Source organism: Carcharodon carcharias, chromosome 5, assembly GCF_017639515.1.
Source record: "Carcharodon carcharias isolate sCarCar2 chromosome 5, sCarCar2.pri, whole genome shotgun sequence".
In the NCBI taxonomy this organism is placed as follows: Eukaryota; Metazoa; Chordata; class Chondrichthyes; order Lamniformes; family Lamnidae; genus Carcharodon; species Carcharodon carcharias.
Window position 1 is genome coordinate 114,703,740 of NC_054471.1, and position 27,860 is coordinate 114,731,599.

Here is a 27,860-nt window from a genome sequence, read left to right on the forward strand (position 1 = left end):
ATTAATTTAATTAGTATAGGAATACAAAGACACATCTGGAATGAGAAACTTCAGTTTGTTAATGGTGTGAAGCAACAATTTTATACTAGTTTTTGAATTCTATCTTTATAAGGAAACTCCTTCTTAACAGATTTCTATGGTGATTTACAAATCTTGATAAATATCTTGTGATGAAATGTTCACGGTATAAATGCTATAGAAATAGGTGGAGTGGAGTCCATGGTGTACATGGTCTTTAGAAGTAGACTTGATTCACCAGGTGGCCTTTTCTTATTGTGTTTTTTTAATGGTTGTATGTATCATCAATAAATCCACAGGCCAGTCCTTGATCCTTTCATAGACCCTTTGACTTAAAGTAATCACCTAAATGAGGAAACAGATTTGTGTTAATGATTTATTTTTTCTCAATGGGAACATAATTGTGCCATACTCTTGTGCAGGCACATATGTTTATGTAAGTTACACTGCTAGGTTTTTCACAGTCTAAAATATTTATGAACTGGCAAAATTATGTATCTTTTCTGATTCAATTACTACTGAAAGCTGAAATCTTTTTTACAAATATGCTACTTAGATCTAATGCTTCTTTTGAAATTTGATTAGTAAACAAAAAGTAGATTGAAAAAAAAAATCAGTTTTTTACAGAGTATTGTTTACTGAAATGGCAACATGTGTTTTTGTTAAAGCTGGCCCAGACTTCTGGACTACATCACTTCCAATCCTTTTGATATGAGCAGCATCCAACTAATATCAAACCCAGAACTTGGCTTTATCTCATTAAATTAATTTTACGTACATGCTGTTACACTTCCTCATATCCCATGAGCTGAAGTTTTGGAGCCAGCACCCACCCCTCAACAAAGGTGGGAATGGAGGTAGGGGAGGAGCCCAAAAATACCAGTGCTGGGCAGGTTTGTCAATGATTGCAGCACTGGCAGGGCAAAGGGAGAACCAGAGAGGAATCTGGCTATCCATCCAATCAAGGTCAATTAAACTAGTTAAAAAGCTTGTTAGGGGCTGGTTGAAGGGCAGGATGGACTAGTCAAAGGAGTGCATAGGTTTCAGAAGCTATCAGTTTCTGAACTGCTGAGAGGATGGTACAAATGAGGAATCAGTCAAAGCTGCCCCAGTGTATCATCCTGGCCCCATGAGACGGTTAGTGGGCCGAAGGGGCAATCGGTGTTTGATTAGGTATCCTTGGTGCTGCACAGGGGCAGGGAGTATGGGCACTCAGCCCATGAGTGTTGAATAAGTTTGTCACTGCTTTTGGCATCATGAGGGTGATACAGCCGGGTGTAAGAATGCCAATTACAATAGTATGGCCTGTAGGAATTTGGGCCCAGTGTTGATGAAGGGAAATACCCTCCGCAGGACAGGTAGAACTCTGGGCATTGGAAAAGCATGGGAGAGGAAAGAAGGGCAGGAAAGCAGTGAAGGCATCAAAGAAGAATGTACCACTGAAGATAGAGCTACCTGGAGATGACCAGGATCCAGCGCTGCAGGAGACTATGACTCTCCAAGCAGATGGTCAGTGACATTTGTGCCCTCATCGCCAAAGACCATGCACATCACAGCACTGGTCGTCAAGCCCTAATAGTCATCAAAGTCACTGTGGTCTCGAACTTCTTCACTTCTGGTTCCTTCCAAGGATCAGCTGCAGACCTTGGTGGCATCTTGCAAATGGCTGCACAACATTTCACCTTGCTGGTCAATAATGTCCTCCTTGCTAGAGCTGGACAACACATTCATTTGACAATGAACATGGCCTCGCAGGGACAGAGGTCATTTGGTTCATCCTCCATCACTGGATTTCCCCTTGTGCAGGACATCATCGATTGCATCCATGTAGCCATCAAAGCACCAAGTGACCAGACAGTAAGATCCACAAGGAAGGGCCTCCACAACCTCAATGTTCAACTGGGCTGCAACCACAAGTTACCAACATGTGTGCTCTCGCTTTCCTGACAGGTGCCATCACTCCAACCCCCAAAGTGCGTGAGTGGATCAATATACCTTGAAGACATGATCACTCATCTATCTATGGGAGTCCCAGAACCAATACTACCAGTGTCAGCTGCTTGGTAGGACAACCAGTGAGCAGGCCATCAGGCTTCTGATGATGCGGTTCTGGTGCCCAGACTGCTTGGATGGCGCCCTCCAATATCCTCCTGCAAGGGTCTCAGTCACCATGGTGGTCTCTCCATTACGTGGCCCTCCAGAGAGCTGTGGACCTTCAGAGCAATGAGACCCTGAAGGAAGACAGCTCATCCGGGGAGGAGCAGGAGCAAGAGGTGAGAGAGGAAGATGAAAGGTACTCCACACTCTCCCCGCCTTGCTCTGGGAAGAGGACCTACCTGCTCTCCCTCATAGCCTCCAGTATTTGATCCAGGTCAGCATTGACGAACGAGGTGCCAGACCTCTGGCTTCACTGTGATATCTTTCTTTGCTCTGGGGCTGTAGAAGGCATTGGTACAAACCGTAGATCTCTCCCTCAGAACAACCAGCAGCCTCAGTGATAGTTGCAGCAGGAATCTAGATGTGTCCCATGCTTCATCTGACCTTTCTCCATTTCCACCCTCAATAGCTCTGAGTAGACAGGAAACCTGTCACCATATCAATTAAGGGTTTCCCCATGCAAAAATCTGAAATTTAACCAGTCTCTCCCCAGGTGAGGGTTTCTGATCTGAAAACAGATCTGGCTCCTGTTTCCTGTCTCCATGGTAAAAATACAGCTCCATTTCCCTGATTTTTTTCTAACAAGTCTCTGTGAAACATCTCAACAAACGGCTTCTGAAAATCTAGGTACACTAAATGTACTGCATGCCTTTTATGCACCCAACTGTTCATGCATTCAAGAAAATGTTAAATTAATCAAACACAACTAATGTTTAATAAATCCACAGTGGCTGTCCTTGAGTAACCTATGTAATCCTAAATGCTCACTAATTTTATCTCAAATTATGTATTTTAAGAGAAAAACAGAAAATGCTAGAAAAAACTCAGCAGGTCTGGCAGCATCAGACAGAGAGAAACAGAGTTAAAGGGCCATAACTTCCTCAGAGTGGCTATCAGATTGCCACTCCATGCCCACTCACCTATGCCAAATTTCTTCCAGGCCTGTCTCACCTGACCTTCCAACTCAAATTGTGCGAGATCTAGGCAGCGCAGCTGTCTTTGAAGTCCAGCACCATTGATTTGAGAGAGGACACGGCCTCTTTTTTATGGCACTAGCTGCTGTAAAGCAGATAAGTTTAAAAGTCTCATTGGAATTGCCAGGCTAGGGAGAAGGTAAGAGCCTAAGGTAAGTGAAAAGGATTTGAGGGGCAGGGGTGTTCAGAGGTGAGGTGGGATGGAGAGGATGGGGGAGGACATTGGGTGTGGTGTGGGGTAAGTCAGACATCAGGAGGGGGTGCAGCGGTGGGGGGGGTGGGCGGGGGGCTGTTGGGATTCGGACATTCGAGGGGGTAGGGAGTTTGGGGGTGTCAGACATTGCGCCGGTGGGGGGGGGGATCTGAGAGGGTTGGACATTGGAAGTGGGTGGATGTTTGGACATTGGGAGCGGGTTAAGTGGGCCGGACATTCGGGGGTGGGGGGGTGAGGGACTCAGACATCAGGAGGGGGTGGAGCAGCCGGACATTTGGGGGGCTGGGGGGGCTAAGGGGGTTGGACAGTGGGAGGGGGTGGGGGAAGGTTGGAATTTTGGGGGGGGTGTGGGTCTGATATGGGGGTATACGGGGGTTGGGTCAGGGAGTAAGAGTTGGGCTTGCAGGTGGGGGCATGGTGTCGGATGAGGAGTCCCGTGTAGGTAGGGGGAATCTCGTGGGGGGTCGGCGGGTGGGGAATACTGGAGGTGGTTAGTTGGATAGGGGGAGTCCATATGGGGACTGTGAAGGGAATCCGTGGGGGATCAGTCTTGGTCTTTACAATAGTTGCCCAGAAGTTAGAAGAGGTTTTAATTCTTCTAATGTTTTCTGGATAACTACTGGCATAACCCTGGTGGAACCATCTGAAGTTTGTAATTTAAACTGCATTTTTGTATGGTCCTTAGCACAACGCAATTGTCCAGAAGAAGTGTGCACTTATGGGCAATTGCCGTGCAAACCCTTACCTGGGAACTTCCCAGAGGGATTCTCCAGTGCATCTTTGGGGTACCCCCCAAATCAGATGCTGTGGAGCTTGGAGGTTACGGCCAAACACTTTGAGTCCAATATGACTCTTCTTTGGAACTAAAGTTCACATGAGGGGAGTTCTGGAAAGTTAAAGAGAATAGATGAGGCAATGATACAGGGTAGCAATGTGAGTAATGATAACCAGATTTTGCCAGGAAGGGACAGAGCATACAAACAAAAGAGTGAATCAGCAAATAAGGTAAGAGTAGGGAAAAATGGTAAAAAGACAGAATTAAAGGCTCTTTATCTGAATGCACACAGCATTCATAACGAGATGGATGAATTAATAGCACAAGTAGAAATAAATGAGTACAATATGATTGTCATTATAGAGCCTTGGTTGCAAAGTGATCATGGCTAGAACCTGAATAATCAAGGGTATTTGACATTTCAGGGTTGGAAGAAAGGAAAAGGAGGTGGGATGGCTCTGTTAATAAAGGATGAGTTCAGTACAGTAGTGAAAAATGATATTGGTTTGGAAGATCAAGATGTAGAATCAGTTTGGGTGAAGATAAGAAGTAACAAAGAAAAGCAGTCACTGCTGGGAGTAGTTTATAGGCCATAACTATATCCTGGAGGTCAGAGAATAAATAAAGAAATAATGGGGGCTTGAAAGAAAGGTATAGCAATAATCTTTGGAGATTATAATCTCCATATAGATTGGATGAATCAAATTGGTAAACGTAGCCTGGAGAATGAGTTCATAGGGTGTATTTGGGACAGTTTCTCAGAACAATATGTTTTGGAACCAATCAGGGAACAGGCTATTTTAGACCTCATAATGAGTAATGATACTGGATTAATTAATGACCTCATTGTAAAGGTAAGAGTGATCATAACATGATAGAATTTCACATTGTATTTGAGGGTGAGGAATTCATGCCTGAAACTAATGTCTTAAATTAAAAAAAGGCAATTACAAAGTTGGCTAAAGTGGAATTGGAAAATAGCTTAAAATGTAAGACGGTAGAGAAACAGTGGTAGATATTTAAAGGAGATACGGTATTTCATAACTCTTAACAAAGGTATGTTCCATTGAGAAAGAAGAATGCTATGAGAAACATGTATCATCTGTGGCTAACTAAGGAAGTTAAGGATGGTATCAAATTGAAATAAAAGATATGTGGTGGGCCAGAAGATTGGGAAAGGTTTAGAAACCAACAAAGGAAAGGGAAAGTGGTGGCATAATGGTATTGCCACTGGACTAATAATCCAGAGACCCAGGGTAATGTGCTGGGGACTGAAGTTCAAATCCCTTCACAGGATTTGAATTGAGTTCAATCAATAAAAATCTGGAATTAAAAGTCAAATGAGAACCATGAAACCGTCTGCTAACATCTGGGGCTTGTGCCAAAACTGGGAGAGCTGTCTCACAGACTCGTCAAGCAACAGCCTGACATATTCATCCTCATGGATAATGTCCCAGACACCACCATCACTATCTCTGGGTATGTCCTGTCACACCAGCAGTTCAGACCTAACAGAGGTCACAGCACAGTGGTATACAGCTGGAACCCATTAAGTCTCATGGTGTACTCTGGGTGGGGACTTCTATGTTCATCACCAAGAGTGGCTTGGTAGCACCACTACAGACCAAGCTGGCCAGGTCCTAAAGGACAAAGCTGCAAGACTGGGTCTGTGGCAGGTGGTGAGGGAACCAACAAGAGGAAAAAACATACTTGACCCCATCCTCACCAACCTACCTACCACAGATACATCTGTCCATGACAGTATCAATAGGAGTGACCACCACACAATTCCTTGTGGACATGAAGTCCTGTTTTCACATTGAGGATACCCTCCATCGTGTTGTGTGGCACTACCACCTTACTAAATGGGATAGATTTCAAACAGATCCAGCAATTCAAAACTGGGCAACCGTGAGATGCTGTGGGCCACCAGCACAGCAGAATTGTACTCATCCACAATCTGTAACCCCCGCTCTACCGTTACCACCAAGCCAGGGGATCAACCGTAATTCAATGATGAGTGCAGTAGGGCCTGCCAGGTACAGCACCCGGCGTACCTAAAAATGAGGTGTCAACCTGGTGAAGCTAGAACACAGGACGACTTGCGTGCCAAACAGCATAAGCAGCAAGCAATAGACAGAGCTAAGTGATCCCACAACCAACAAATCAGATCTAAGCTCTAGTGGAAGAGGAGGCTCCACAAATATCCCCATGATGGGGGAGCCCATCAAGGGATAAGGCTGAAGCATTTGTAATAATCTTCACCCAGAAGGGCCAAGCGGGTAATCCATTTTGGCCTCCTCCGGAAGTCCCCAGCATCACAGATGCCAGTCTTCAGCCAATTCGATTCACTCTATGTGATATCAAGAAATGGCTGAAGGCACTGAATACTGCAAAAGCCCTGAAGACTTTTCAACAATAGCACTGAAAGCTTGTGCTCAAGATCTTGCCATACCCCTAGCCAAGCTGTTCCAGTACAGCTACAGTACAGGACATAGCAGCCCGCTTGATTGGCACCACATCCACAAAAATTCACTCCCTCTACCACTGACACACCGTAGCAGTGTGTACCATCTACAAGATGCACTCCAGGAATTCACCAAGGCTCCTTAGACCCTTCAAAACCCATGAACACTATCGTCTAGAAGGATAAGGGCAGCAGATAGATGGGAACACCACCACCTGGAAGTTCCCAATAAGTCACTCACTAACCTGACTTGGAAATATATTGCTGGTCCTTCATTGTCGCTGGGTCAAAATCCTGGAACTCCCTTCTTAACAGTGCTATGGGTGTATCTTCACCACATGGACAACAGCTGTTCAAGAAGGCAGTTCACCACCACCTTCTCAAGGGCAACTAGGGATGGGCAATAAATGCTGGCCTATCCAGTGAAGCCCACATCCCGTGAATGAATAAAAAAAACTACAGCACTGGCATCTACCCGACAACGTGGAAAATTACCCAGGTATGTCCTCCACACAAAAAGCAGGACAAATCCAACCTGGCCAATTACTGCCCCATCAGTTTACTCCTCAGCATCAGTAATGTGATGGAAGGGGTCATCAAAAGTGCCACCAAGTGGTACTTGCTTAGCAATAACCTGCTCACTGATGCTCAGTTTGAATTTTGCCACAGTCACTCAACTCCTGGCCTCATTAGAGCCTTGGTTCAAACATGGACAAAAGAGCTGAACTCCCGAGGTGAGGTGAGAGTGACTGCCCTTGACATCAAGGCAGCATTTGACTGAGTGTGGCATCAATAAGCCCTGGCAAAACTTGAGTCAATGGGAATCAGGAAGAAAGCTCTCCACTGGTTGGATTGATACCTAGCACAAAGGAAGATGGTTGTGGTTGTTGGAGGTCGATCATCTCAGTTCCAGGACATCACTGCAGGAGTTCCTCAGGGTAGTGTCCTAGGCCCAACCATCTTCAGCTGCTTCATCAGTTCCTTCCTTCCATCATACGGTCAGAAGTGGATATGTTTGCTGATGATTGCACAATGTTCAGCACATTCGCGACTCCTCAGATGCTGAAGCAGTCTATGGACATATGCAGCAAGACCTGGACAACATTTAGGCTTGGGCTGCCAAGTGGCAAGTAACACACACGTTACACAAGTGCCAGGCAATTACCATTTCCAACAAGAGAGAATCTAACCATCACCCCTTGACCTTGAATGGCTTTACCATTGTTGAATCTCACACTATCAACATCCTGGTTGTTACCGTTGACCAGAAATGGAGCTGGACTAGCCATATAAATACTGTGGCTACAAAAGCAGGTCAAAGACTGGGAATCCTGAGTTGAGTATCTCACTTTCTGACTCCCCAAAGTCTGTCCACTATCTACAAGGCACAAGTCAGGAATGTGATGGAATACTGTCCACTTGCCTAGATGAGTACAACTCCAAAAACACTCAAGAAGCTTGACACCACCCAGGACAAAGCAGCCCGCTTGACTGGTACCCCATCCACAAACATTCACTCCTTCTACCACTGACGCACAGTGGCAGCAGTGTGTACCATCTACAAGATGCAATTTAGGAACTCATCAAGCCTCCTTCAGCAGCACCTTCCAAGCCCTCAGGCACTACATCTAGAAGGACAAGAGCAGCAGACACATGGGAACACCACCACTTGGAAGTTCTCCAAGCCACTCACTATCCTAACTTGGAGATATATCACCGTTCCTTCGCTGTCACTGGGTCAAAATCCTGGAACTTGCCCCCTAACAGCACTGTGGGTGTACCTACACCACATGGACCGCAGCAGTTCAAGAAGGCAAATCACCAACACCTTCTCAAAGACAATTAGGGATGGGCAATAAATGCTGACCTAGTCAGTGACGCCCACATCACATGAGGAATAAAAAAAAGAGGGATGAATTGGATTTTAAGAGAAGTTAACGAAAAATATAAAAACAGACAGTAAAAGCTTCTGCAAGTACATAAAAAAGAAATTCATAGCTAAAGTAAGCACTGGTCCCTTTGTGGGTGAGACTGTGCAATTAATAATGGGAAACAAGGAAATAGCAGAGACTTTGAACAAGTATTTTGTATCTGCCTTCACAGTAGATGACACAGAAAGCATCCCAAGAATAGTAGAAAATCAAGAGGCAAAAGGGGAGGAACTTAAAACAATCATGATCCGTAGAGAAAAGGTACAAGGAAAACTATGGGATTAAAGTCTAACAAGTCTTATGATTCCATGGGCCTGCATCCTAGGATGTTAAAAGAAGTGGCACAGAAATAATAATATGATCCTTTTCATATAATAATATGAAAATCATATTACAATCAGACCGTGTCAAAACATGGTTCAGTGAAAGGGAAATCATCTTCACAAATCAGAATCAATGTAAGTTAAACTTGAATTAACAGGTGAATGATACTTCAAATAAAAAGGTATATTTCAATTTAAATAGTCGGTACAACAAAGATACATCCTATAGGGCCACAAATAATATTAATAATATTAATAATAATATAACACTAGGCGCTTTTTTTCCTACTGGAAGAGTCTATAACACACTCAGTTTTGTAGTAGTATTACAAAAACAATTGTTATTTCACAGAGATGCCCTGAATAAAAGGCTCTCAACAATACACTGCACAAAATCCAACCAACCGGTTCATAGTGGATGTACTGGTTACGAGCTTCCAAAATTCCCTATGTTCTGGAAGGGTCCCAGCAGATTGGAAAACCAAAAATGTAACACCACTATTCAAGAAAGGAGGCAGGGAGAAAGGAGGAAACTATAAGCCAGTTAGTCTAACATCTTTCATTGGGAAAACGCTAGAATCCATTATTGAGGACATAGCAGCAGCACATTTAGAAAATCATATTACAATCAGACCGTGTCAAAACATGGTTCAGTGAAAGGGAAATCATCTTCACAAATCAGAATCAATGTAAGTTAAACTTGAATTAACAGGTGAATGATACTTCAAATAAAAAGGTATATTTCAATTTAAATAGTCGGTACAACAAAGATACATCCTATAGGGCCACAAAGCACCTGCATTACTCCCCACACAAATATGGCATTCCACAATTGCGCAATTGCACAATATGCTGTTCTTTATTCACGTAGGGCAGGTTAGAAGTATATCTGACAACACCTTTCTCACCATTTCCCCCACCCCCCCAACCCCCTGGGTTTCATGGGTATAATTATCACTAACAAGTCACACCTCCAGGAATCTTCTCTCCCTCGGGTTACAACAGTCCTGGTGGTGTAGCTTTCCAGAGTTCCTTTTCAACCAACCAACAACGTTGGGTTCACATTTTGGACAATTTTTGGAAAATACCAGCTCTTTAGCGTCTCTGAGCAATTCAAACAGCTTTCCAGGTTTAGACCCTATCGCCAGCTCACCCATTGCCTCGGAGAGTTCCTGTCTACTTTACTACCAAACAAAAAAATTGGCCTTTTTCTGAGAGAGAATTGTTTCTTCTTCTTATGAGAAATCAATGTGTCCCTCTTTCTGTCTCTTTCAGCTTTCTCTTTGTGTCTGCATCTGGGCCTTCACCCTCCAGCTCCACAAAGCTCTCCTTTGTGTCTGGCTACAGAGTATCTGTATCTTAACTTCATCCACATTGGTACTGCTTCCAGGTCAGGGTTGCCAGATCACATGGACCAGTATTTCTCATTATCAATGAAAATTACAATTGACCCTTTATAATTAAAGCAAACTTTTAAAAGTCCTTTTCAAACATTCTTAAAAACAATTACAGATTCCACAAACATTTTAAAGGAATTACAGATTTTCCTTATACTGCTTTCAAGTCAAAGGTTGTAACACACTCAACAGACTGTGTTAAATACTACCAAAATTGAGTTGGAGTCCTATTTACTTCTTTGAACTCAAAATTGCATTGCAAAGCTATTTGCATAGGAGCATTGATCACATAAATTGAGGCCCACTCAAACTGCGGTGGGAGGGTTTTGTGTGATATACCAAAAGTAAGTCAATGTTTGTAACACTAGTGTTACAATTGCAGTGTTCACAATAGAAAATGGGGAAGCAGACAAAAATAAGGATCTACACTTCTTAGCCTTAACTTCAGTTGTTTTATAAATTCAGCTTCCCAATACTCACCAAGTTTCTCTGCAGCTTCAACACACACACTTGGATACATCCCCTCCCTATAAGTGGCACAGATAATATATGATCCTGTTTTTACTAACACCAGGCCCATGTTTTCCTGTTGAAAGTAACCAACATCCAGTTGTTAAACAGCTTAATTCATAACATAATTCAGATTTGAAGTTGTAAACAATTGCTGACTCAAAGATATGCCCTGCATAAAAAACTCAAAAATGCAGTACACAACACTGAACCAAATGTAACTCAATTTCTCTAATCTTTTCATTTTAAAGTTGATAGATATTAGCAATTCATTCACACCTTTTTACAGTTCACAGGATCACAACAGTGCAGAAGGAAGCCATTCGGCCCAGCGAGTCTGCACAGGCTCGCCAAAAGAGCATTCCACCTAGTCCCACTCCTTTGCCTTATCCCCCAATTTTGCACATTCTCTCTTTTCAGGCAGCAATCCAATTCCCTTTTGAATATCTCAATCGAACCTGCCTCCACCACCCTTTCAGGAAGTTCATTCCAGGCTTCAACCACCGTCTGGGTGAAAAAAATTTTCCTCACATGACTTCTACTCCTTTTGCCCATTATTTTGAATCTGTGCCCTCTAGATCTTGATGCACTCTTGAGAGGAAACAGTTTCTCACTATTTACCCTGTCCATATCCCTCAGGATCTTGAATACCTCTATCAAGTCTCCTCTCAGCCTTCTTTTCTCCATGGAAAACAGACCCAACCTTTACAATCTATCCTCATAGCTACAGTTGTTTATCCTTAGAATCATTCTTGTGAATCTCCTCTGTCTCTCTCCAATGCCTTCACATCCTTCCTTAAGTATGCCAGAACTGGATGCAGTACTCCAGATGAGGCCTAACACTAGTCTTACACAAGTTTAACATGACCTCCTTGCTCTTGTACTCAATGCCCTTATTAATAAAACCTAGGATACCATATGCTTTATTAACTGCTCTCTCAACAGGCCCTGCCATATTCAATGACTTGTGTACATATACACCGATGTCCCTCTGTTCCTACACCTCCTTTAGAGTTTCTGCCTTTATTTTATACTGTCTCTCCAAATTCTTCCTGCCAAAATTAATCACCTCACATTTCTCTGCATTGAACTTCATCTGCCATTTATCTGCCCAATCTACCAATGTCCGTTTGAAGTTTAAGACTATCCTCATCACAGTTGACAATGCTTCCAATCTTTGTATCATCTGCAAATTTTGAAATCATGCCCTGCACACCACAGTCTAAGCCATTAAAATATATCAGGAAGAGCAAGGGTCCTAACACTGACCCCTGGGAACTCCACTACAGACCTTTCTCCAATCTGAAATTCAGCCAATTTCTTATCCATATGCCTATTTTCCCTTTTATTCCATGAGCTACAATTTTGCTCACAAGTCTGTTGTGTGGCACCGTTTCAAAAGCCTTTTGAAAATCCATATACATCACACCAACAGTATTGCCCTTATCAACCTTCTCTGTTACCACCTCAAAAAACTCCAGCAAGTTAGTTAAGCATGATTTCCCCTTAATTAATTCATGCTGGCTTTCCTTAATTATCCCACACCTGTCTAAGTGACTATTGATTTTGTCCCAATCTATAGTTTCCAGAAAAAAGCAAAATACTGCGGATGCTGGAAAGCTGAAACAAAAACAGAAAATGCTGGAAAAACTCAGCAGATCTAACAGCATCTGTGGAGAGAAAGACCTGCTGAGTTTTTCCAGCATTTTCTACTTTTGTTATAGTTTCCAGAAGTTTCCCTACCACTGAAGTCAAACTGACTGGCCTGTAGTTGCCACCTTTATCCTTGCACCCCTTTTTGAACAAGGGTGTAACATTTGTAATTCTCCAATCCTCTGGGACCACCCCTATGTCTAAGGAGGACTATCACCAGTGCCTCTGAAATTTCCACTAACCTCCCTCAGTATCCTTGGATGCATCTCATCCAGTCCTGGTACCTTATCAATTTTAAGTGAAGATAGGCCTTTCTAACACCTCCTCCTTCTCAATTGTAAATTCCTTGAGTGCACCAGTTAGCCCCTCTCTCACCTCGGCCTAGGTAGCATCCTCTTCCTTTGTAAAGCCAAATGCAAAGTATTTGTTTAATATCACCACTACTTCCCCTGCCTCCATATGCAAATCTTCTTTTTTATCCTAATTGGCCCTACCCATTCTTTTACCACCCTTTTTTTCATTTAAATAGTTATTTTCCTTAAACATTTCACATTCAGAGCAATTAGTCTTTGAGCCTAACCCGTTCATAGAAATGTACGAAAGGACCTGACAGTAAGTACAATTGAAAGGCTGATTATAGGTTGAACAAAAATTCAATATGAGCCTATTTTAATACCAATAATAATATATCTCAGCTTACATGTTTACCGTACACTGAATTATTATCTGCTCTGACACATAAGTAGGTTAGATTCTTAAAGTAAAGGCCTTCGTCTCGAAAGTTGCTTGGCTGGCTGAAAGCATTCAGGAAGACTTGAGTTTCCCCTGGTTCCAACTAATAAAAACAAAGTATTTGAAGTTATTGGAACATATGTTTCATTTTACTAAAATCTAGTGTTAATGAACATGCTTTAGTTTGATACAGAGATGGTTAAGCATTGTTCAACACAATGCATGATTGCTGAATATTTTAGTCATACCTTGAAACTATTATAAAAGTGACTTGGAATCCATCATTGAGCAATATGCCCACAGAAACATAGATTTTCCTGTGTAGATGCAGAATACACCCATTTGATTAGAAACCATTTTTAAAAATTACACAAATGAGGCTTGCTTTCTCCACCCAACTTTCCAAAGTGACAGTTCATTAGAATACATTCCGATGCATAAATGTTGGGAACAGAAAACAGCATACCAATGAAGACTATTCCCATGGTCATTGCCAGGTAAATGTGCCAAAGCTCACAAATGTGGTTGTTGCATTTTGGTGGACGTGGCCAATCAGTGTATACCAATAGTTGCTGCTGATAACCGACATGCCTCTTCTTGTGCAGTGCCACTGATATGGTCGATAGTTTTCTCTCCAAAGGCAGATACCTTCAAAACTGCCATCAACAGTAACCTCTTAAAAAACTATCCTCGATCTATCCATCCCTTCCACCACAGTTCCACGTCTGACCTCCTTTCTCTCACTAAATCCTTAAATGTGATATCGTCTGCCAACTCTTTGCCCATCTTTCCCAAACGTTCATGCTCAAATCCAGTCAGCTTTTGGCTTTCTATCAGCACTATAAAGTCCCTCGCCAAAGACATGAACCAAACTATTACTGTTCTGTTAAAAGGCATTTGAAATTACTGGCCATTTCTTGGAACCTTGTCATAGTTTGACCATGAACAAGGCAATATATCCCACAATCAAACCACAGCCAAGACTGTTTATTATTATACTGATACACTGCTCACCTCCACATTCATTCATGGGATGTCAGTGCTACTGGCAAGGACAGTATTTATTGTCCAATCCTAGAATCATTGAAAGCTTACGACACAGAAGGAGGCCACTTAGCCCATTGTGTCTGTGCTGGCTGGAAAATGAGCCACCAAGCCTAATCCTTCATTGTTCCATAGCCCTGCAGGTTTTTTGAGGTGCACATCCAGGCACCTTTTAAATGAGTGGAGGTTTTCTGCCTCTATTATCCTTTCAGACAGTGAGTTCCAGACCCCTACAACCCTCTGGATGAAAAAACCTTTCCTCATCTCTCCTCTAATCTTCTACCAATCACTTTAAATCCATGCCCACTATTCACTGACCTCCCTGCTAAAGTAAATAAGCCCTTCCCATCCACTCTATCCAGGTCTTTTACAATTTTGTACATCTCAATCAAATCTCCCCTCAGCCTCCTCTGTTCCAAGGAGAACCCCAACCTATCCTCATAGCTGCAATTTTCCAGTCCTGGCAACACCACGTAAATCTCCTCTGTGCCCTCTCTAATGCAATTACATCCTTTCCGTAATGAGGTGACCAGAACTGCACACAGTACTCAAGTTAACTAAAGTTTTATATAGTTCCAGCATAACCTCTCTGCTCTTATAATCTATGCCTTGGCTAATAAATGAAAGGATTCCCTAATTGCTCCTGAGAAAGTAGTAGTGAGCAATCATCTTGAACTGCTCCAGTCCATATGGTGTAGGTACGCTCACAGTGCAGTAAGGTAGGAAGTTCCGGGATTTTGACCCAGTGACGATGAAAGAACTGTGATATATCCAAGTCAGGATGTTGTGTGACTTGAAAAGGAGTGTGTGTGACTAGTAGGCAGCGGTGTCCCCATGCATTTACTGCCGTTGTCCTTCTAGGTGATAAAGGTCACGAGTTTGGAAGGTGCTGCTGAAGGAGTCATCACAAGTTGCGGCAGTGCATCTTGTAGTTGGTATACTCTGCGGCCGTTTTGTGCTGATGATGGAGGGACTGAATGTTTAAGGTGATGGATGTGGTGCCAATCAAGTGGGTTGTTTTGTCTTGGGTAATGTTGAGCTTCTTGGAACTGCACTCATCTAGATAAGTGGAGAGCATTCTATCACACTCCTGACTTGTATAAGCTAGAAAGACTTTGGGGAGTCAGGAATCAGTTATTCACAGAGAAAACCCAACCTATGGCCTCCCTTGTAGCAACAATATTGATGTGACTTGTCCAATTAAGGTTCTGGCCAATGGTAATCCCCAGAATGTTGATGGTGGGGGATTTAGAGATTGTAGGAACACTGAAAATCAGGGGAAAGTGTTTAGTCTTCTGCTGCTTGGCGATCGTCATTGCCTGGCACTTGTGTGACACCAAAGCTTTTTGTAGCTTTTATCAGCCCAAGCCTGATTGTTTTCCAGGTTTTGCTGCACGTAGGCAGGGACTGCTTCATTATCTGAGGAGTTGTAAATGGAACTGAATACTGTGCAATCAGCTAATATTCCCTCCTCTGACCTGATGATGGGGGGAAGGTCATTGCTGAAGCAGCTCAAGACCTTTGGGCTGAGAAATCTGCCTTGAAAAACTGCAGTAATAATATTCTGGGGGTGAAATCATTGGCATCCATTAATCACAAGCACATTCCTTTGTGCTAGCTATGACTCTATCTAGTGCAGCATTTTGCTCTGACTTCCATTGAGTTCAATTTTAGAAGGGCTCCATGATGCCACACTTGGTCAAATGCTACCTTGATGTCAAGGGCAATAACTCTGGAATTCAGCGCTTTTGCTCATATTTCGACCAAGGGTGTGATTAGGTCTGGATCTGAGTGAACCTGGCAGAGCCTAAACTGAACACTGGGGAGTAGATTATTGGTGAATAAAGTGCCGTTTCATAGCACTGTCACTTCATCACTTTGCTGATGAGTGAGAGTAGACTGATGGGTGGTAATTGGTGGATTGTCCTGCTTTCTATGGACAAGGCATACCTAGGCAATTTTCTACTTTGTCAGGTAGATGCCAGAATTGTAGCTGTACTGGGCAGCTTGGCTAGAGATGTGTCTGATTCTAGAGCAAAAAGTCTTTATCACTACAGCTGGATTGTTATTGGAGCCCATAGCTTTGCTGTAACAATGAGCTCAGTTGTTTCTTGATGTCCTGTGGACTGAATCAGATTGGCTGAAGACTGTAATCTGTGATGAGGGACCTCAGGAGGAGGCTGAAATGGATCATTAACTAGATACTTCTGACAAACTCTGTAACTCAACCACTAAAATCCTATACATGCCCTGGTCACCTCCATGCTTGATTATTTAGAGCCCTTATTGGTGGTCTCCTAGCCTTCACCTGTCCAAAGCTTTGCTGCAGGGTTCTTGTAAGTTAGGGTGACACACTGAGAGTCATATTGGTTGAAAAGTAATGATGGGAACTAAAAATAAATTAAATAAATTCATGCAAACCTAAATGCCAACAGGAAATAAAAACAGAAAAAATCTTCAATCATACTTGCAGAACTAGAGGACACCTTTAACTATACAAAGCATCAAGTAAAACTGGATATAAAACCAGTAGGTATTTTCCCCACGGAATAATGTTGTGAAACACTCAGAGCAAATGTTTCTTCTTCACGTAATACGATGTTGCTCTCTGCAGTATCTCAGTGTAAATAAAACTACACTCAGAAGTAGCAGTAGCAGTCAATTTATTTCATAGCACACGTATCACCCATTAACGTCATAAGAAATGTATATCAAACAATACAACTCTAAACTTTTATTAATCTAACAACGTAAAAAAAAACGTAAATATGAAAGAGATTTCAGCTGTAAGTGCGGTGCCCATGGTCTGCTCCCTTCTGTTAAAGAGTCAATTGGTAACAAAGCATGATCAACCATTTGTTGCACTTTCATTATTCTTATACCTAGTTTTGATCATGCATACATTGCAATCTGCCTCATGTCCATTAAAGACCAAGGAGTCTCTTTTCATCTCAATCTATATAGCTAGGTCCTTTAATGCTGCAGCAACATACAGTACGGTTTCTTGGTTGTGTGCTTTTCAATCTGCAATTAAGGGATGGAGCCTGTTGTCATAGAGACAGTTTAGGGATTAAGTTGGTTGCACAGGTGCCAGTAACCCCTTTAGTTCATTTCTAATTCTCACGCAGCTCAGCATATCACTGGAACCCAGAGTGGACTGACCACATAGGAAATTGAAAGCTTTTCCAAATGCACCAGTGCATGGTCCCCTTGTGAGAATCATGAAGAATCACATACCCTTTAGGGGGGTTAATCTGCCCCTGCTGGAGTCAGAGATTTCTGTTCTTGATCAACAAAACAAACATTACAATCTGAAGGGATTCACCACCAAAAATATAACAAATGCAAAATTCTTACTTTGAATCCAGGGGAAGCTGTCACCACTGAGGCATTTTTCAAATTTAAGATTGCGCAGTCTTGAACATGATTTGTTGCAAGAAGAGACTGAGTTAACAAATCCTGGTATTCACTCATTTTAAACATATCCTGTTAAGAAAAAGTAAGCATAACACTATACAGTAATTCTAAACACTAAACGCTAAGGCAATAGTTTATTTTAATCTGTGTTATCTTCATTGCTAGGTTTGGGTTCTTGGGCATCATCTTCTCTGGCATTTACTTTTTAACAACTTCTCTGGAAAATAATGGCGTAACCAACCAATTAACTAGAAAATTGCCAGGTAATGACCAACTCGAGCATCCACCCCAACCCTTCCATCCACCCAATCTTCAATATCATTACTATCACCGAATCCTCCACCATTAGCATACTTAAAGTCACTACTGAAGTAGACCAGCCATATAAACACCATGCAATCAAGAACAAAGCAGAAGCTGGCATTTTGTGATGAGTGGCTGACCTCCTGATCTTTTTATGTCTATCTACCAATGACAAAGTTGAAGTCAGGAAGGTGACGGAATTCTCACAACTCAGTTGTTTAGGAGGAACACACTCAAGAAACTCAGAATAGAGCAGCAGTTTGTTTGATTTGTGTCTCGCCTTTGCACTCAATTTTAACCACCCACCACCACTAGCACACTCTATGGATACAGTATATATAATTTACCGGATGCATTACAGCAATTCACCAAGCTTACTTTGACAGTACCCTCTACCCTGCTACCTCTGTGACCAAGAATGACCAAGCACAACAATGTTAGAGGAAAGCATCACCTTCATGTACCCCTCTGAGTTACATTCAATGTTCACTCGAAGTTGCAAGTCATGCAACCACTCAACAACTTGAAAGTGTATACACAGGCCGCACAGAAGTTGGCTCCTTTAAGTTACTGAGCATGATCACAAAGAAAAATTTAAAGGGGTTGCACAGTTAAACAAATCCCCCATCACTCCAAAAAAAATTGAGGGTACATTGGTCACATCCCAATCTGACTGCGTTTTACTAAGATTGGGAACTAAATACTCCAGGAGACTTGACTTTTAACAGAGATAGGCAAATGGAAAAGAGTAGTGGGGGTGATGGGAGGTTGCCCTGATAATAAAGGATGGTACAAAGACAGTAGAGTGAAAGGACCTTAAGAAAACCAAGATGTTGAATCAATTTGTGTGGAGCTAAGAAATAACAAGAAAGATCGTTGTCTAAGATCTTTCTGCCATAGTGCACTGAGGGGCTGGGAATTGAATAGGCCCCTCAGGCTGCATGACTCACAGTGATTGTATGTAGTGAATACTAAATGTGTCATAATTGTATTGAAACACCTCAGAGTGCAACATGATGAATGTCGATAGCTCCAATAACATTGCACTGTCTGACTGTCTGTAATGACTGTATTGAAATGACTGTAATATTCATTAATTGTATTGAAGCACCTCGTGATCCATGTTTAAAAGTTGAATCTGATTGCACTATTTGTGATGGCCAATTAGAAATGTTTTATAATATTTTTTCAGAAATTTTATGAATAAAGTATATTTTTCCAAAAACAAACGAGAGGCAGAAAATATTGGTGAGAGTAATTTACAGGCCCCTTAACAATAACTATAATGTTGGGCAGAGTATAAATCAGAAAAATGGAGGTGCATGCAACAAGGATAGTACTGTAATCATCGGGGACTTGAGTCTTCATATACACTGAGCAAACTAAGTTTGCAATAATAGTGTGTGTAGTCTTCATGGAATGTATACACAATAGTTTTCTAGATCAGTATGTTGAGCAATCAGCTAGGGAACAGGCTATTTTAGATCTAGTAGTATGCAATGAAAAAGGAAGGAGTAATTAATAACCTTATAGTAAAGGACCCTCTATGCAACAAGAGTGAGCATAATATGTTGGGATTTTATATTAGATTTGAGAATGATTTAGTTAATTTAGTAACTAAAGTCTTAAATCTGAACAAAGAAATTACAAAATGTAGATATAATAGGCGAGTTAGCTAAGGTGGATTAAGAAACTACATTAAAAGATATGATGGTAGCAATAGCAAAAAATTAAATAATTAATTCATAATTTGTAAGAAATGTACATCCCTTAAACAATAAAAACCCAATGAACAAGTGAAGTTAATTATAGTATTAGTTTAAGGGAAGAGGTCTATAATTTTACGAAAAAGAATAATAAACCAAAGGAGTGTGAAGGATTATAAAATTCAGCAAAGGATGACTAAGAAATCCATAAAGAGAGAACAAGAAATATAAAAACACAATTGCCGGAAAAACTCAGCAGGTCTGGCAGCATCTGTGGAGAGAAAGACAGAGTTAACATTTCGAGCCTGTATGACTCTTCTTCAGTTCTGAAAATTCCTGGCTCATCATAACCGCTTGGAAAAAACAATCCAGATCCATTTTGTTGGGAGGGTTGGGTTGGGGATGTGCAGGGGAGTGGTGGTGGTGGACGGAAGGTGTGAGGTGGTGGGTGCATGTTGGACTCAGGCCAGCCGGCCCCAGAAAGAATTTGGAGGTAGCCACAGGGCTGCTGAGTTCCAGACGAGGCTGTTTAAAGTGTCCGCCTTGGTACTCTGGGATTTGTCCCAGTTGTAATAAAAGCAGTTAGGCCCACTTCCCACACACGTCTCACATTCCCACCCACTTCCCAAGCCTCATCAATGCCAATTCATGCCCCCACCCCCATGACCCTTCATACCCTCCATACTGACCTATGCTCCTCTACCCAATCCCATGACTCTTATATTCCCGATTCCAACAGTGCCAACAAATAACCCCTCATCCCCAAGGCACAATATAGCCCCTATGTCAACTTAGTGCCAACCCATGCCACTCTTTGCTCTTACACCCTCCATGACAACTATATGCACCTTGGACAGACCTCAAGAGCCACGATGAGATGAAATAAAATAAAATTCTAAGTATCTATTACATATTTCACCATATAAAAAACACTCTCATAGTTAAAAGCCCATTCAAAACAATTAAACCCCTTCAAGTAGTTAATCCCTTATAAAAACAAACATTTGTATTCATAGTCCTGCATCAAACACAGCTGGTCCTTATTAACATCTTGGAGCTGTCAATCAAACTGTGAATTTACAGCTTCCCCCCCCTCACTGTGATAATGATAGGCTGTGGAATCAGTCAAGCAATAATAATATTATAATGATAACCCTCAGGCTTATGTCAACAAACAACTATTGAAGTTTCAAGTACCAATTATTTTTAACTCAGAAGCACAGCAGACTGTTCATTTTCAAAAGATTAAAGAGATGGGGAATTAAATTACTTGACACCTTTGCAGTTTCACAGGCTTCATCCACATTTTAATGCACGTCTACTCTTAAAAATCATAAGTCACATGCTGCAGGAAATGGACCTCGCTCCAGCAAATATGGGGTCTGTTTGAACACTGCACAGAGTTCAGGTTCAGGTTTCCCAAATGCATGAATCACATCCCACCCTCTTTCTCCTACTAGTGAAAATAGGATCTGTCAGAAATGGAGGTGGGATTTGAGGTTCCAGGGTCCTGGCACCAGCTTGGCTAAGGTGTGGAGTGTCCATGACTTCACAAAGATCTGGTCCTGAGAGTCTGTATCTAGCAAGATTAACTGTCCTTCTTTTCAGTCAAGATGTGAAAATTGACACTTGAGTTTTTTATGAGTTTCAACCTGGGCCTCTGTCCTCATGGCAACCAAATCACATGGGCCTGTTTCCAGGCAGAGTTCAACATGATTACCTCAAATTAAACGAGAGTTCAAAACATAAAGCCTTATAAAGCTTTGCATTCTTAACAGAATGTGGAATTTAAAGAAATTATCTGATGCCTTTGTCCTTACTCGCATCTAGTCCTGTTCACCCACCATCCTTGTGCTTGCTGGTGTACCTTGGCTCCCGATCAAGGGATGTTTCAATTTTGAAATTCAAGTGCCTCAACAGCCTGGCTCCTTCCTTCTCTGTAATCTCATTCAGTACACAGCCCTCTGAGATAGCTTGTTATGATTCCCATAGGGGAACAGTGAACCTAAATAACCAAATTTATTGAATGACCCCCAAATGAAGGAATTGCCAACAAGATTCCACTTTTTACTTTATCACAAATCAGAACTAACATAAAATATAAATGAATAAGCAGGAGAATGATACTTCAAATAAAAAGGTAAATTTTACTTTAAATCATTGATACAACAAATGATGTCTTACACAACCGCAAGCCAGGAAGCTAGGAAAATGTGGTGGGATAGCTCTGTTAATTAAGGCTAAGTTTAGTACAGTAATGAGAGATGACCATAGCATGAAAGTGTAAGGCATAGAATCTGCTTGAGTAAGGATAAGAAATAGGAAAGATCATTTGCAAGAGTAGTTTATAGGCTCCCTAATAGTGGCTACATTGTAGGACAGAGTATATAGGAAGAAATAAATTGGGCGTGTAAGAAAGGTACCATGATAATCATGGGTGACTTTAATCTACATGTAGATTAGAAGAATCAGATTGGCAAAAGTAACACAGAAAATGAATTCATAGAGTGTATTAGGGACAATTTCTTAGAGCAATACGTTCTAGCACAAACAAGGGAATAGGCTATTCTAGACTTGGTAATGTACAATGAGACAGGATTAATCAATAACCTTTAGAAAAGGACCCTTTAGGTGACAGCAATCATAACATGATAGAATTTCACATTCACTTTGAAGGTGATAATTGTGGGTCTAAGACTAGTGTTTTAAACCTACATAAAGGTATTTGTAAGGGTGTGAAGGTAAAGCTGGCTAAAGTGAACTGGGAAACAAGGTTGAAAGGTAAACAGTAGAGATACAGTGGCAGACTTTTAAGGGAATACTTAATAACTCTCAGCAAAGATTAATCCCTGTGTTAGGAACTAGAGATAGTTTAAGTAAGTTATATTTATATTTCTGGATGTTAGAAATAAGTTTTAGCTTTAAGTTGAAGTTAAATTTCTATATATGTTAAGGAAGGGCGAACTTCAGTTTTAGTTTCACTTTAAAAGATGCCTGCAATATAATGAGGTTTAATGACTCTTGAAAGGAACCTCAAACAAACACATGGTATAAAACTTGGGCTGTTGCTAGCAACAGGAGGCCCACACACAGTTTGAGTTCAGCTGAAGCCAGGTGCCAAGAGAAGCTGGACATAGGCGAGGGAACTATAGGTGCAGGTTCCAAAAACTAAAAAAAAAGTCCCCAAAGAGGACAGTTAAGTCAAAGGTCAAGAACAGAAATCTGGAAAAGGTCCTGTTAAACGAAGTTAAAAGTAAGAAGCGGACAGGAAGGCCCCAAGCTTAAAGACAGAAAGCTGCAGAACACAGTCTGAAAGTAAAATAGGCTTGCAAGAAGGCAGAAGATCTGAGGAGACAGCCAAAGGTCTGTAACTCTTTACTATGGGCATGTGAAGCAATGGTGTACTGTTAGCACAACTGAGTCAGAGTGCGTGGAGGGCATCTGAGAGAAAACATTGTTTGGGAGAAGATTCCAAAGCGGGTTCTTTGAGAGCAGAGATTGGAAACCCTCATGTAAAAGACGGAGTTCGGTGAGACCAGTTGGCTCACGTTGTGACAAGCGTACGGGGCAGATGTTGATGAGAGATCCATAGCATCTGTTTGGGGTGGCATCTGTCACTTGGTTTCAGAGTCTGACCACAGGTCACCCATTGGTTCACATGGACTGTGTACTTACTGTGAACATTAGAGTATAAGATAGCTTTTGTAACTTGTGTCATCCTTATCAATCTGTATGTATCTGTAAAGGTATAGTTGTGGTGAAGGAGTATGGTAATATAGGGGAGAATTTTTCCTATGGTGGGTGGGCTGGGCGGGAGCAGGTGGGGCCAGGCACGGAGCCCATCACCGCCCGTGATCGGCTGCGCACCGCCCTTTTATGTGGGTGGGCCAATTAAGGCCCGCCCAGCATAACGCACGGCCCGTAGCGCTCAGTGCTACCTGTGCGGGTTGGGGGGGAGGGAGAATCGGGGCCTGCGCTGTTTCGTGCATGCGTGTGAAAGAGTGAAGCAATCTCCCTGAGCACGGAGCTGCCTCAAGGAGATTGAATGGTTCAGAAAACTTTCCAATAAATAAAGTGAAAATTTATTTAAACATGTCCCCTCATGTGTCACATGTGAGGATAGTAAAATTTATTCATTTAACTTCAGGGAACTTCATCCCGCCCATGGATGAGGTTTCCTGAAAAACATGAAGGCCGCTTGGGCTCTTTGGCTGCCTGCCAACCTTAAGGTTGGATGGACAGTGTTCTTAACAAGTGTTATTACTTTTTTAATAGCCTCAATAGGCTGTTGACAGTTCAGCGGGTGTGCAGCCACCTTCGGTGCATGCCCGCCGAACAAAATATCGAAATGACACACGATGGCATTGGGATGCATGCCTGACATCATTGTGCATCATTTTATGTGTCAGCACGTCGGGCCCGTCCCCGCACGCCAACTGGAAGATTCAGCCCATAGTTCATTTTCTTCAGTTCCACATTTCTAAACAAATAATAAAAGTTAGGCTCTATCAAGCCGTGTTCCACCCCGGGATCTGACTTGTTTAATAGTAACATCAGCTGGGATCATAACACCAGTGAGAAAGAAAGATTCTTTGCAAAGAAGCAAGTTAAGGATAGTATCAAAGTGAAAAAAACACTGTACAAATCTGTGAAGTTAGTGGCAGGTCAGAAGATTGGTCAGATTTTAAGAACCAGCAAAAAATTATTTTAAAAAGATAAAGAGAGAGGAAATAGAGTATGGGAGAAAGATTGCTAGAAATATAAAAGCAGATAGTAAGAGTTTCTAAAAGCATTTTAAAAAGGAATGACTAAAGTGAATGTTGGTCCTCTGGTGAGTGAGTTTGGGGAATTAATGATGGAAAATAAGGAAATGGTGGAAGTGTCAAACAACTATTTTGTCTCTGCCTTCACTGTAGAAGACTTATAAAACTTCCCAATGATAATTGAAAAACAAGAGGTGAAAGGGAGGGAGGAAATTAAAACAATCACCATCAGCTCAAGTACTGGCAAAAACTTAGACCTAAGGCTGACAAGTTCCCAGGATATCATGGCCTGCATTCTATGACCTTAAAGAAGTGGCTGCAGAAATGGTGGATGCATTGGTTATAATCTTCTAAAATTGAAAAATGGCAAATATAAACCAATAGTCAAGAAAGAAAGGGACAACAATCAGGAAACTATAGGCCTGTTAACCTAACATCTATCATCGAGAAATTGCTAGAATCCATTATTAAGGAGGTTATAGCAGGATACTTAAAACATAATGGGATCAGGTTGAGGCAACAGGGTTTTGTGAAAGGTAAATCATGTTTAACTAATTAATTAGGGTTATTTGAGGAAGTACTGTATTTAATTACTGGGCTGAAACCATCAGTTGAGTTTTAAAAGGTTGAAACAGCATTCCAGTGACTTGGAACTGCAGTTTCTAAGATGGCTGAACATTTGGGTGACAGTAGCTTACACATTCTAAAACCATTAAAATGAAGTGAGCCCACATTTGCCCAAGTGACTATTAATTTTGTCCCAAATTATCCTTTCTAGAAGCTTCCCCATCACCAAAGTTAAACTGGCTGTCCTGTAGTTGCTGGGCTTATTTTAACACCCTTTTTTGAACCAAGGTTCATTTGCAATTCTCCAGTCCTCTTGCACCATCTGAGACTAAAGATTGGAAATTTATAGCCAGTGCCCCTGCAATTTTCATTCTCACTTTCCTTAGTATTCTTGGATGCATCTCATCTGGTCCTGGTGCCATATCAACTTTAAGTACTGATATATAAATGCAAGTTAATTTTAATGGTGTTATCTCAACCAAAGGCCAGTACTTCAATGTAGCACATCTTAAGGACTGTGTTAAATGGTCTATACTCAACTCCTGAAGTGGGGAATAGACCCAGAACCTTTTGATTTGAATGTGAAAGTGTTATATACTGTTCCTAGCTGCCACTTTATTGAACCCATTGCCTCTGAAATATTAATGTTCCTCCTCAGTGATTGTCTATAAACTTGCTGGAAGGAGTCTCTAGGAGGTTGGGACAGGCAATGGAGAGGGCTTGAGGAGGTTACTGGAAAACAGTACAGAGAAAAAGATAGCTCATCATAGCAAGAGAGCAGTAGTCTGATTGGTTTTTGTAGTTATTTGACACAGTGCCAATCAATGCCATAGACCACTTGCAATCATACTGAGTTGCACAGAACAGGTTTGATAATTGCTGCTCAGTGCTCTACAATTAGGGAAGGGAAATAAGGTCAGTTGGGATTCATGTCCCAAAGAAGTTATATAGGATTCAAAATGTCAACTCTGTTTCTCTTTGCCAGAGACGCTGGCTGCCAAACCCATTGAGTTTTTCCAGCACTTAGCATTTTTATTCCAGATTTCCATATCCGCAGTAATTTGCTTTTATTTTCATGTCCCTGTTCACCATCCAGCAAGTGTAGCTGAGGCAGAGGACTCCGCTTTGATACCTCCGCCCGGGTCGGAAGAGAGCCTAAGCTCCGGGATTCAGCCAGACGAGAGCAGCAAAATATCTCGAACGGCAGTCCAAATAGCCGACATCGCCAGGGGAGAAGCCCGGCCCTTCGCGCACTTTGATTGGTCAGATTAACAAAGCCGTCATTACAGTCCAGCAGCAGAAAAAAACGGAAAGCAATTTTCAGTGAATGGAGACAGCCGCGCCCTCCTGTGATACAGTTGGTCTTGCGCGTCTGTCAATCATAGCGCGTCACTTTCAAACAATAGAAAAAGCCGCGTCGCCATAGAAACCATTCCACATCCCGCTGTCATTTACCAACATACCGGCGGGCGGAAGATTAAATCCACTTCAGTAATTTTTTTTGCGAAAACAAATATCCTCCGCTGGAAAAAGGGTGTCAAACCACAATGACAAGCACATTCGGTGTGACCACGAATCGGGACAAGACTGGGGAGCGCTGAGCCGGGCGATGTGAGCTCGGCGAAGGTCGCTGCTCCCACTGCGCGCGCACGCACGCGCTGGGGGTGGGAGGGAGACCATGAGCTCGCGGAGGAGCAGCTCGGGTCACATCAGCGTCCACCGGCAGTTCCCGTGCAGCGGAGCAGTGAGTGAGGGGAGGGAAAGTCCGAACATTAAATGATATAATTCACAGTCTGTGCTGTCCCCTCTTTCCGCCCTCCCCCGCTGAGTTTCATCACTTGACCGTTGCCACCATTAACCCTGCGATGTTATCAATATTCGAATAATTTATTTCCGCCTCTCCCCGGAGCGCGCACAGTTGTAGACCCCATCGAATAAAATCCACCCCAGTTTGTTAAAAGGCACCTTGTTGTGGTGCGGGCACCTACCGAGAGCGAACTCTCTAGTAACTGAGTCAATGGTCCTAAACTGGAAAGTCCGGACATAGAGACTGAATCTGAAATCGGTGCGAAAACGGCGCTTGTAGCTTACATACAGGACAAAAGGTGTTACAGAGGATGTAGAGAGGGCGGGTTTATGTTTGACGAGCTTTATCTGCTAGAGGTGCTGGGATTTGGTTAACATGACTAAAACGCGTTTTATTTTCCGTACTGAGTATTATTTATGATGTCAGGATAGTGTCAGAGCAGTCTTATCGTTGTGAAGTTTAAAAATCTTAATTATATTTTTTCAAAAGATGCTGGTTTAACAGTTCACGTTAGATTTATTTCAGGGTGCTGTGGGGAAAAGGGATTTGTACTCCTGCTCAAGTTCTTATATATCCTGAGTCACGGTGCCTTTATTCCACTTTGGAGTCGGGTTCAATCCAGACTCCAGAAACCTCCCTGAATAATTTATTAACACCTTCATGGCCTTAACATCCTTGGTAAAGGAAGGTACTCAAATGAACACTGTTCCGTGGCCAAACCAATATGTGTGTCGCATTGGGTCTCGCCTTTATATCCAGTGTATCTATTTATAAAACTTAGGAGTCCCAGTGCTTTTTCTTTTACAGCATTATCAACTTGTCTTCAACATTTTACATCTGTTTGTGTGTAACCTCTGAAGGACTCCTTTCCAGTCCACAAACCGTAATTAGTCACTGCTGTTTTGAGATTGATCAACAATTTATGTTATATTGCGTTAAATGCACCTGCAACAAACCTCATGTATAGCAAATTATTAAATGCCTTTCGAAAATCCAGATAAATAACACCCACTGCATTTCCTTTATCAATACACTGATTTATCCAAAGAATTAAATTTGTCAGACATGATTTGCTTTTTACAAATCCATGCTGACCCACTTG

General features: G+C 42.0%; 2 protein-coding genes across 11 annotated transcripts in view; one reads left to right on the forward strand and one right to left on the reverse strand.

The window, feature by feature from the left end:
• pfn4 (profilin family member 4) lies at positions 1-27,056 on the reverse strand. The gene is made up of 5 exons (XM_041187988.1): positions 26,940-27,056; positions 17,553-17,681; positions 13,120-13,254; positions 10,737-10,842; positions 1-363 (listed from the first exon to the last, which is right to left on the reverse strand). Exons 1-5 carry the CDS (start codon positions 26,994-26,996, stop codon positions 335-337), a joined length of 456 nt encoding a protein of 151 aa, XP_041043922.1. The 5' UTR covers positions 26,997-27,056; the 3' UTR covers positions 1-334.
• fam228a (family with sequence similarity 228 member A) overlaps positions 26,102-27,860 on the forward strand; it is a 50,657-nt gene continuing 48,898 nt past the window's right edge. For 6 of the 10 annotated variants that reach the window (XM_041187978.1, XM_041187979.1, XM_041187987.1 and 3 more), the window contains exon 1: positions 26,476-26,695. In XM_041187978.1, coding sequence (XP_041043912.1) covers positions 26,630-26,695 — 66 coding nt within the window. In that variant the 5' untranslated portion in view covers positions 26,476-26,629. Of the gene's footprint in view, positions 26,214-26,456; positions 26,696-26,980; positions 27,017-27,860 lie in introns of those variants that run through there. The other 4 variants (XM_041187985.1, XM_041187983.1, XM_041187984.1 and 1 more) reach the window with 4 other exon arrangements.

Excerpts from the sequence above, each read along its gene's own strand:
- pfn4 (XM_041187988.1), bottom strand. The coding sequence starts at position 26,996 with ATGTCCGGACTTTCCAGTTTAGGACCATTGACTCAGTTACTAGAGAGT. Across the intron at positions 13,255-17,552 it reads CAGCTTCCCCTGGATTCAAA|TTGGAACCAGGGGAAACTCA; the intron begins GTAAGAATTTTG and ends TGTTTTTATTAG. Across the intron at positions 10,843-13,119 it reads ATTCAGTGTACGGTAAACAT|GAAAACATGGGCCTGGTGTT; the intron begins GTAAGCTGAGAT and ends TACTTTCAACAG.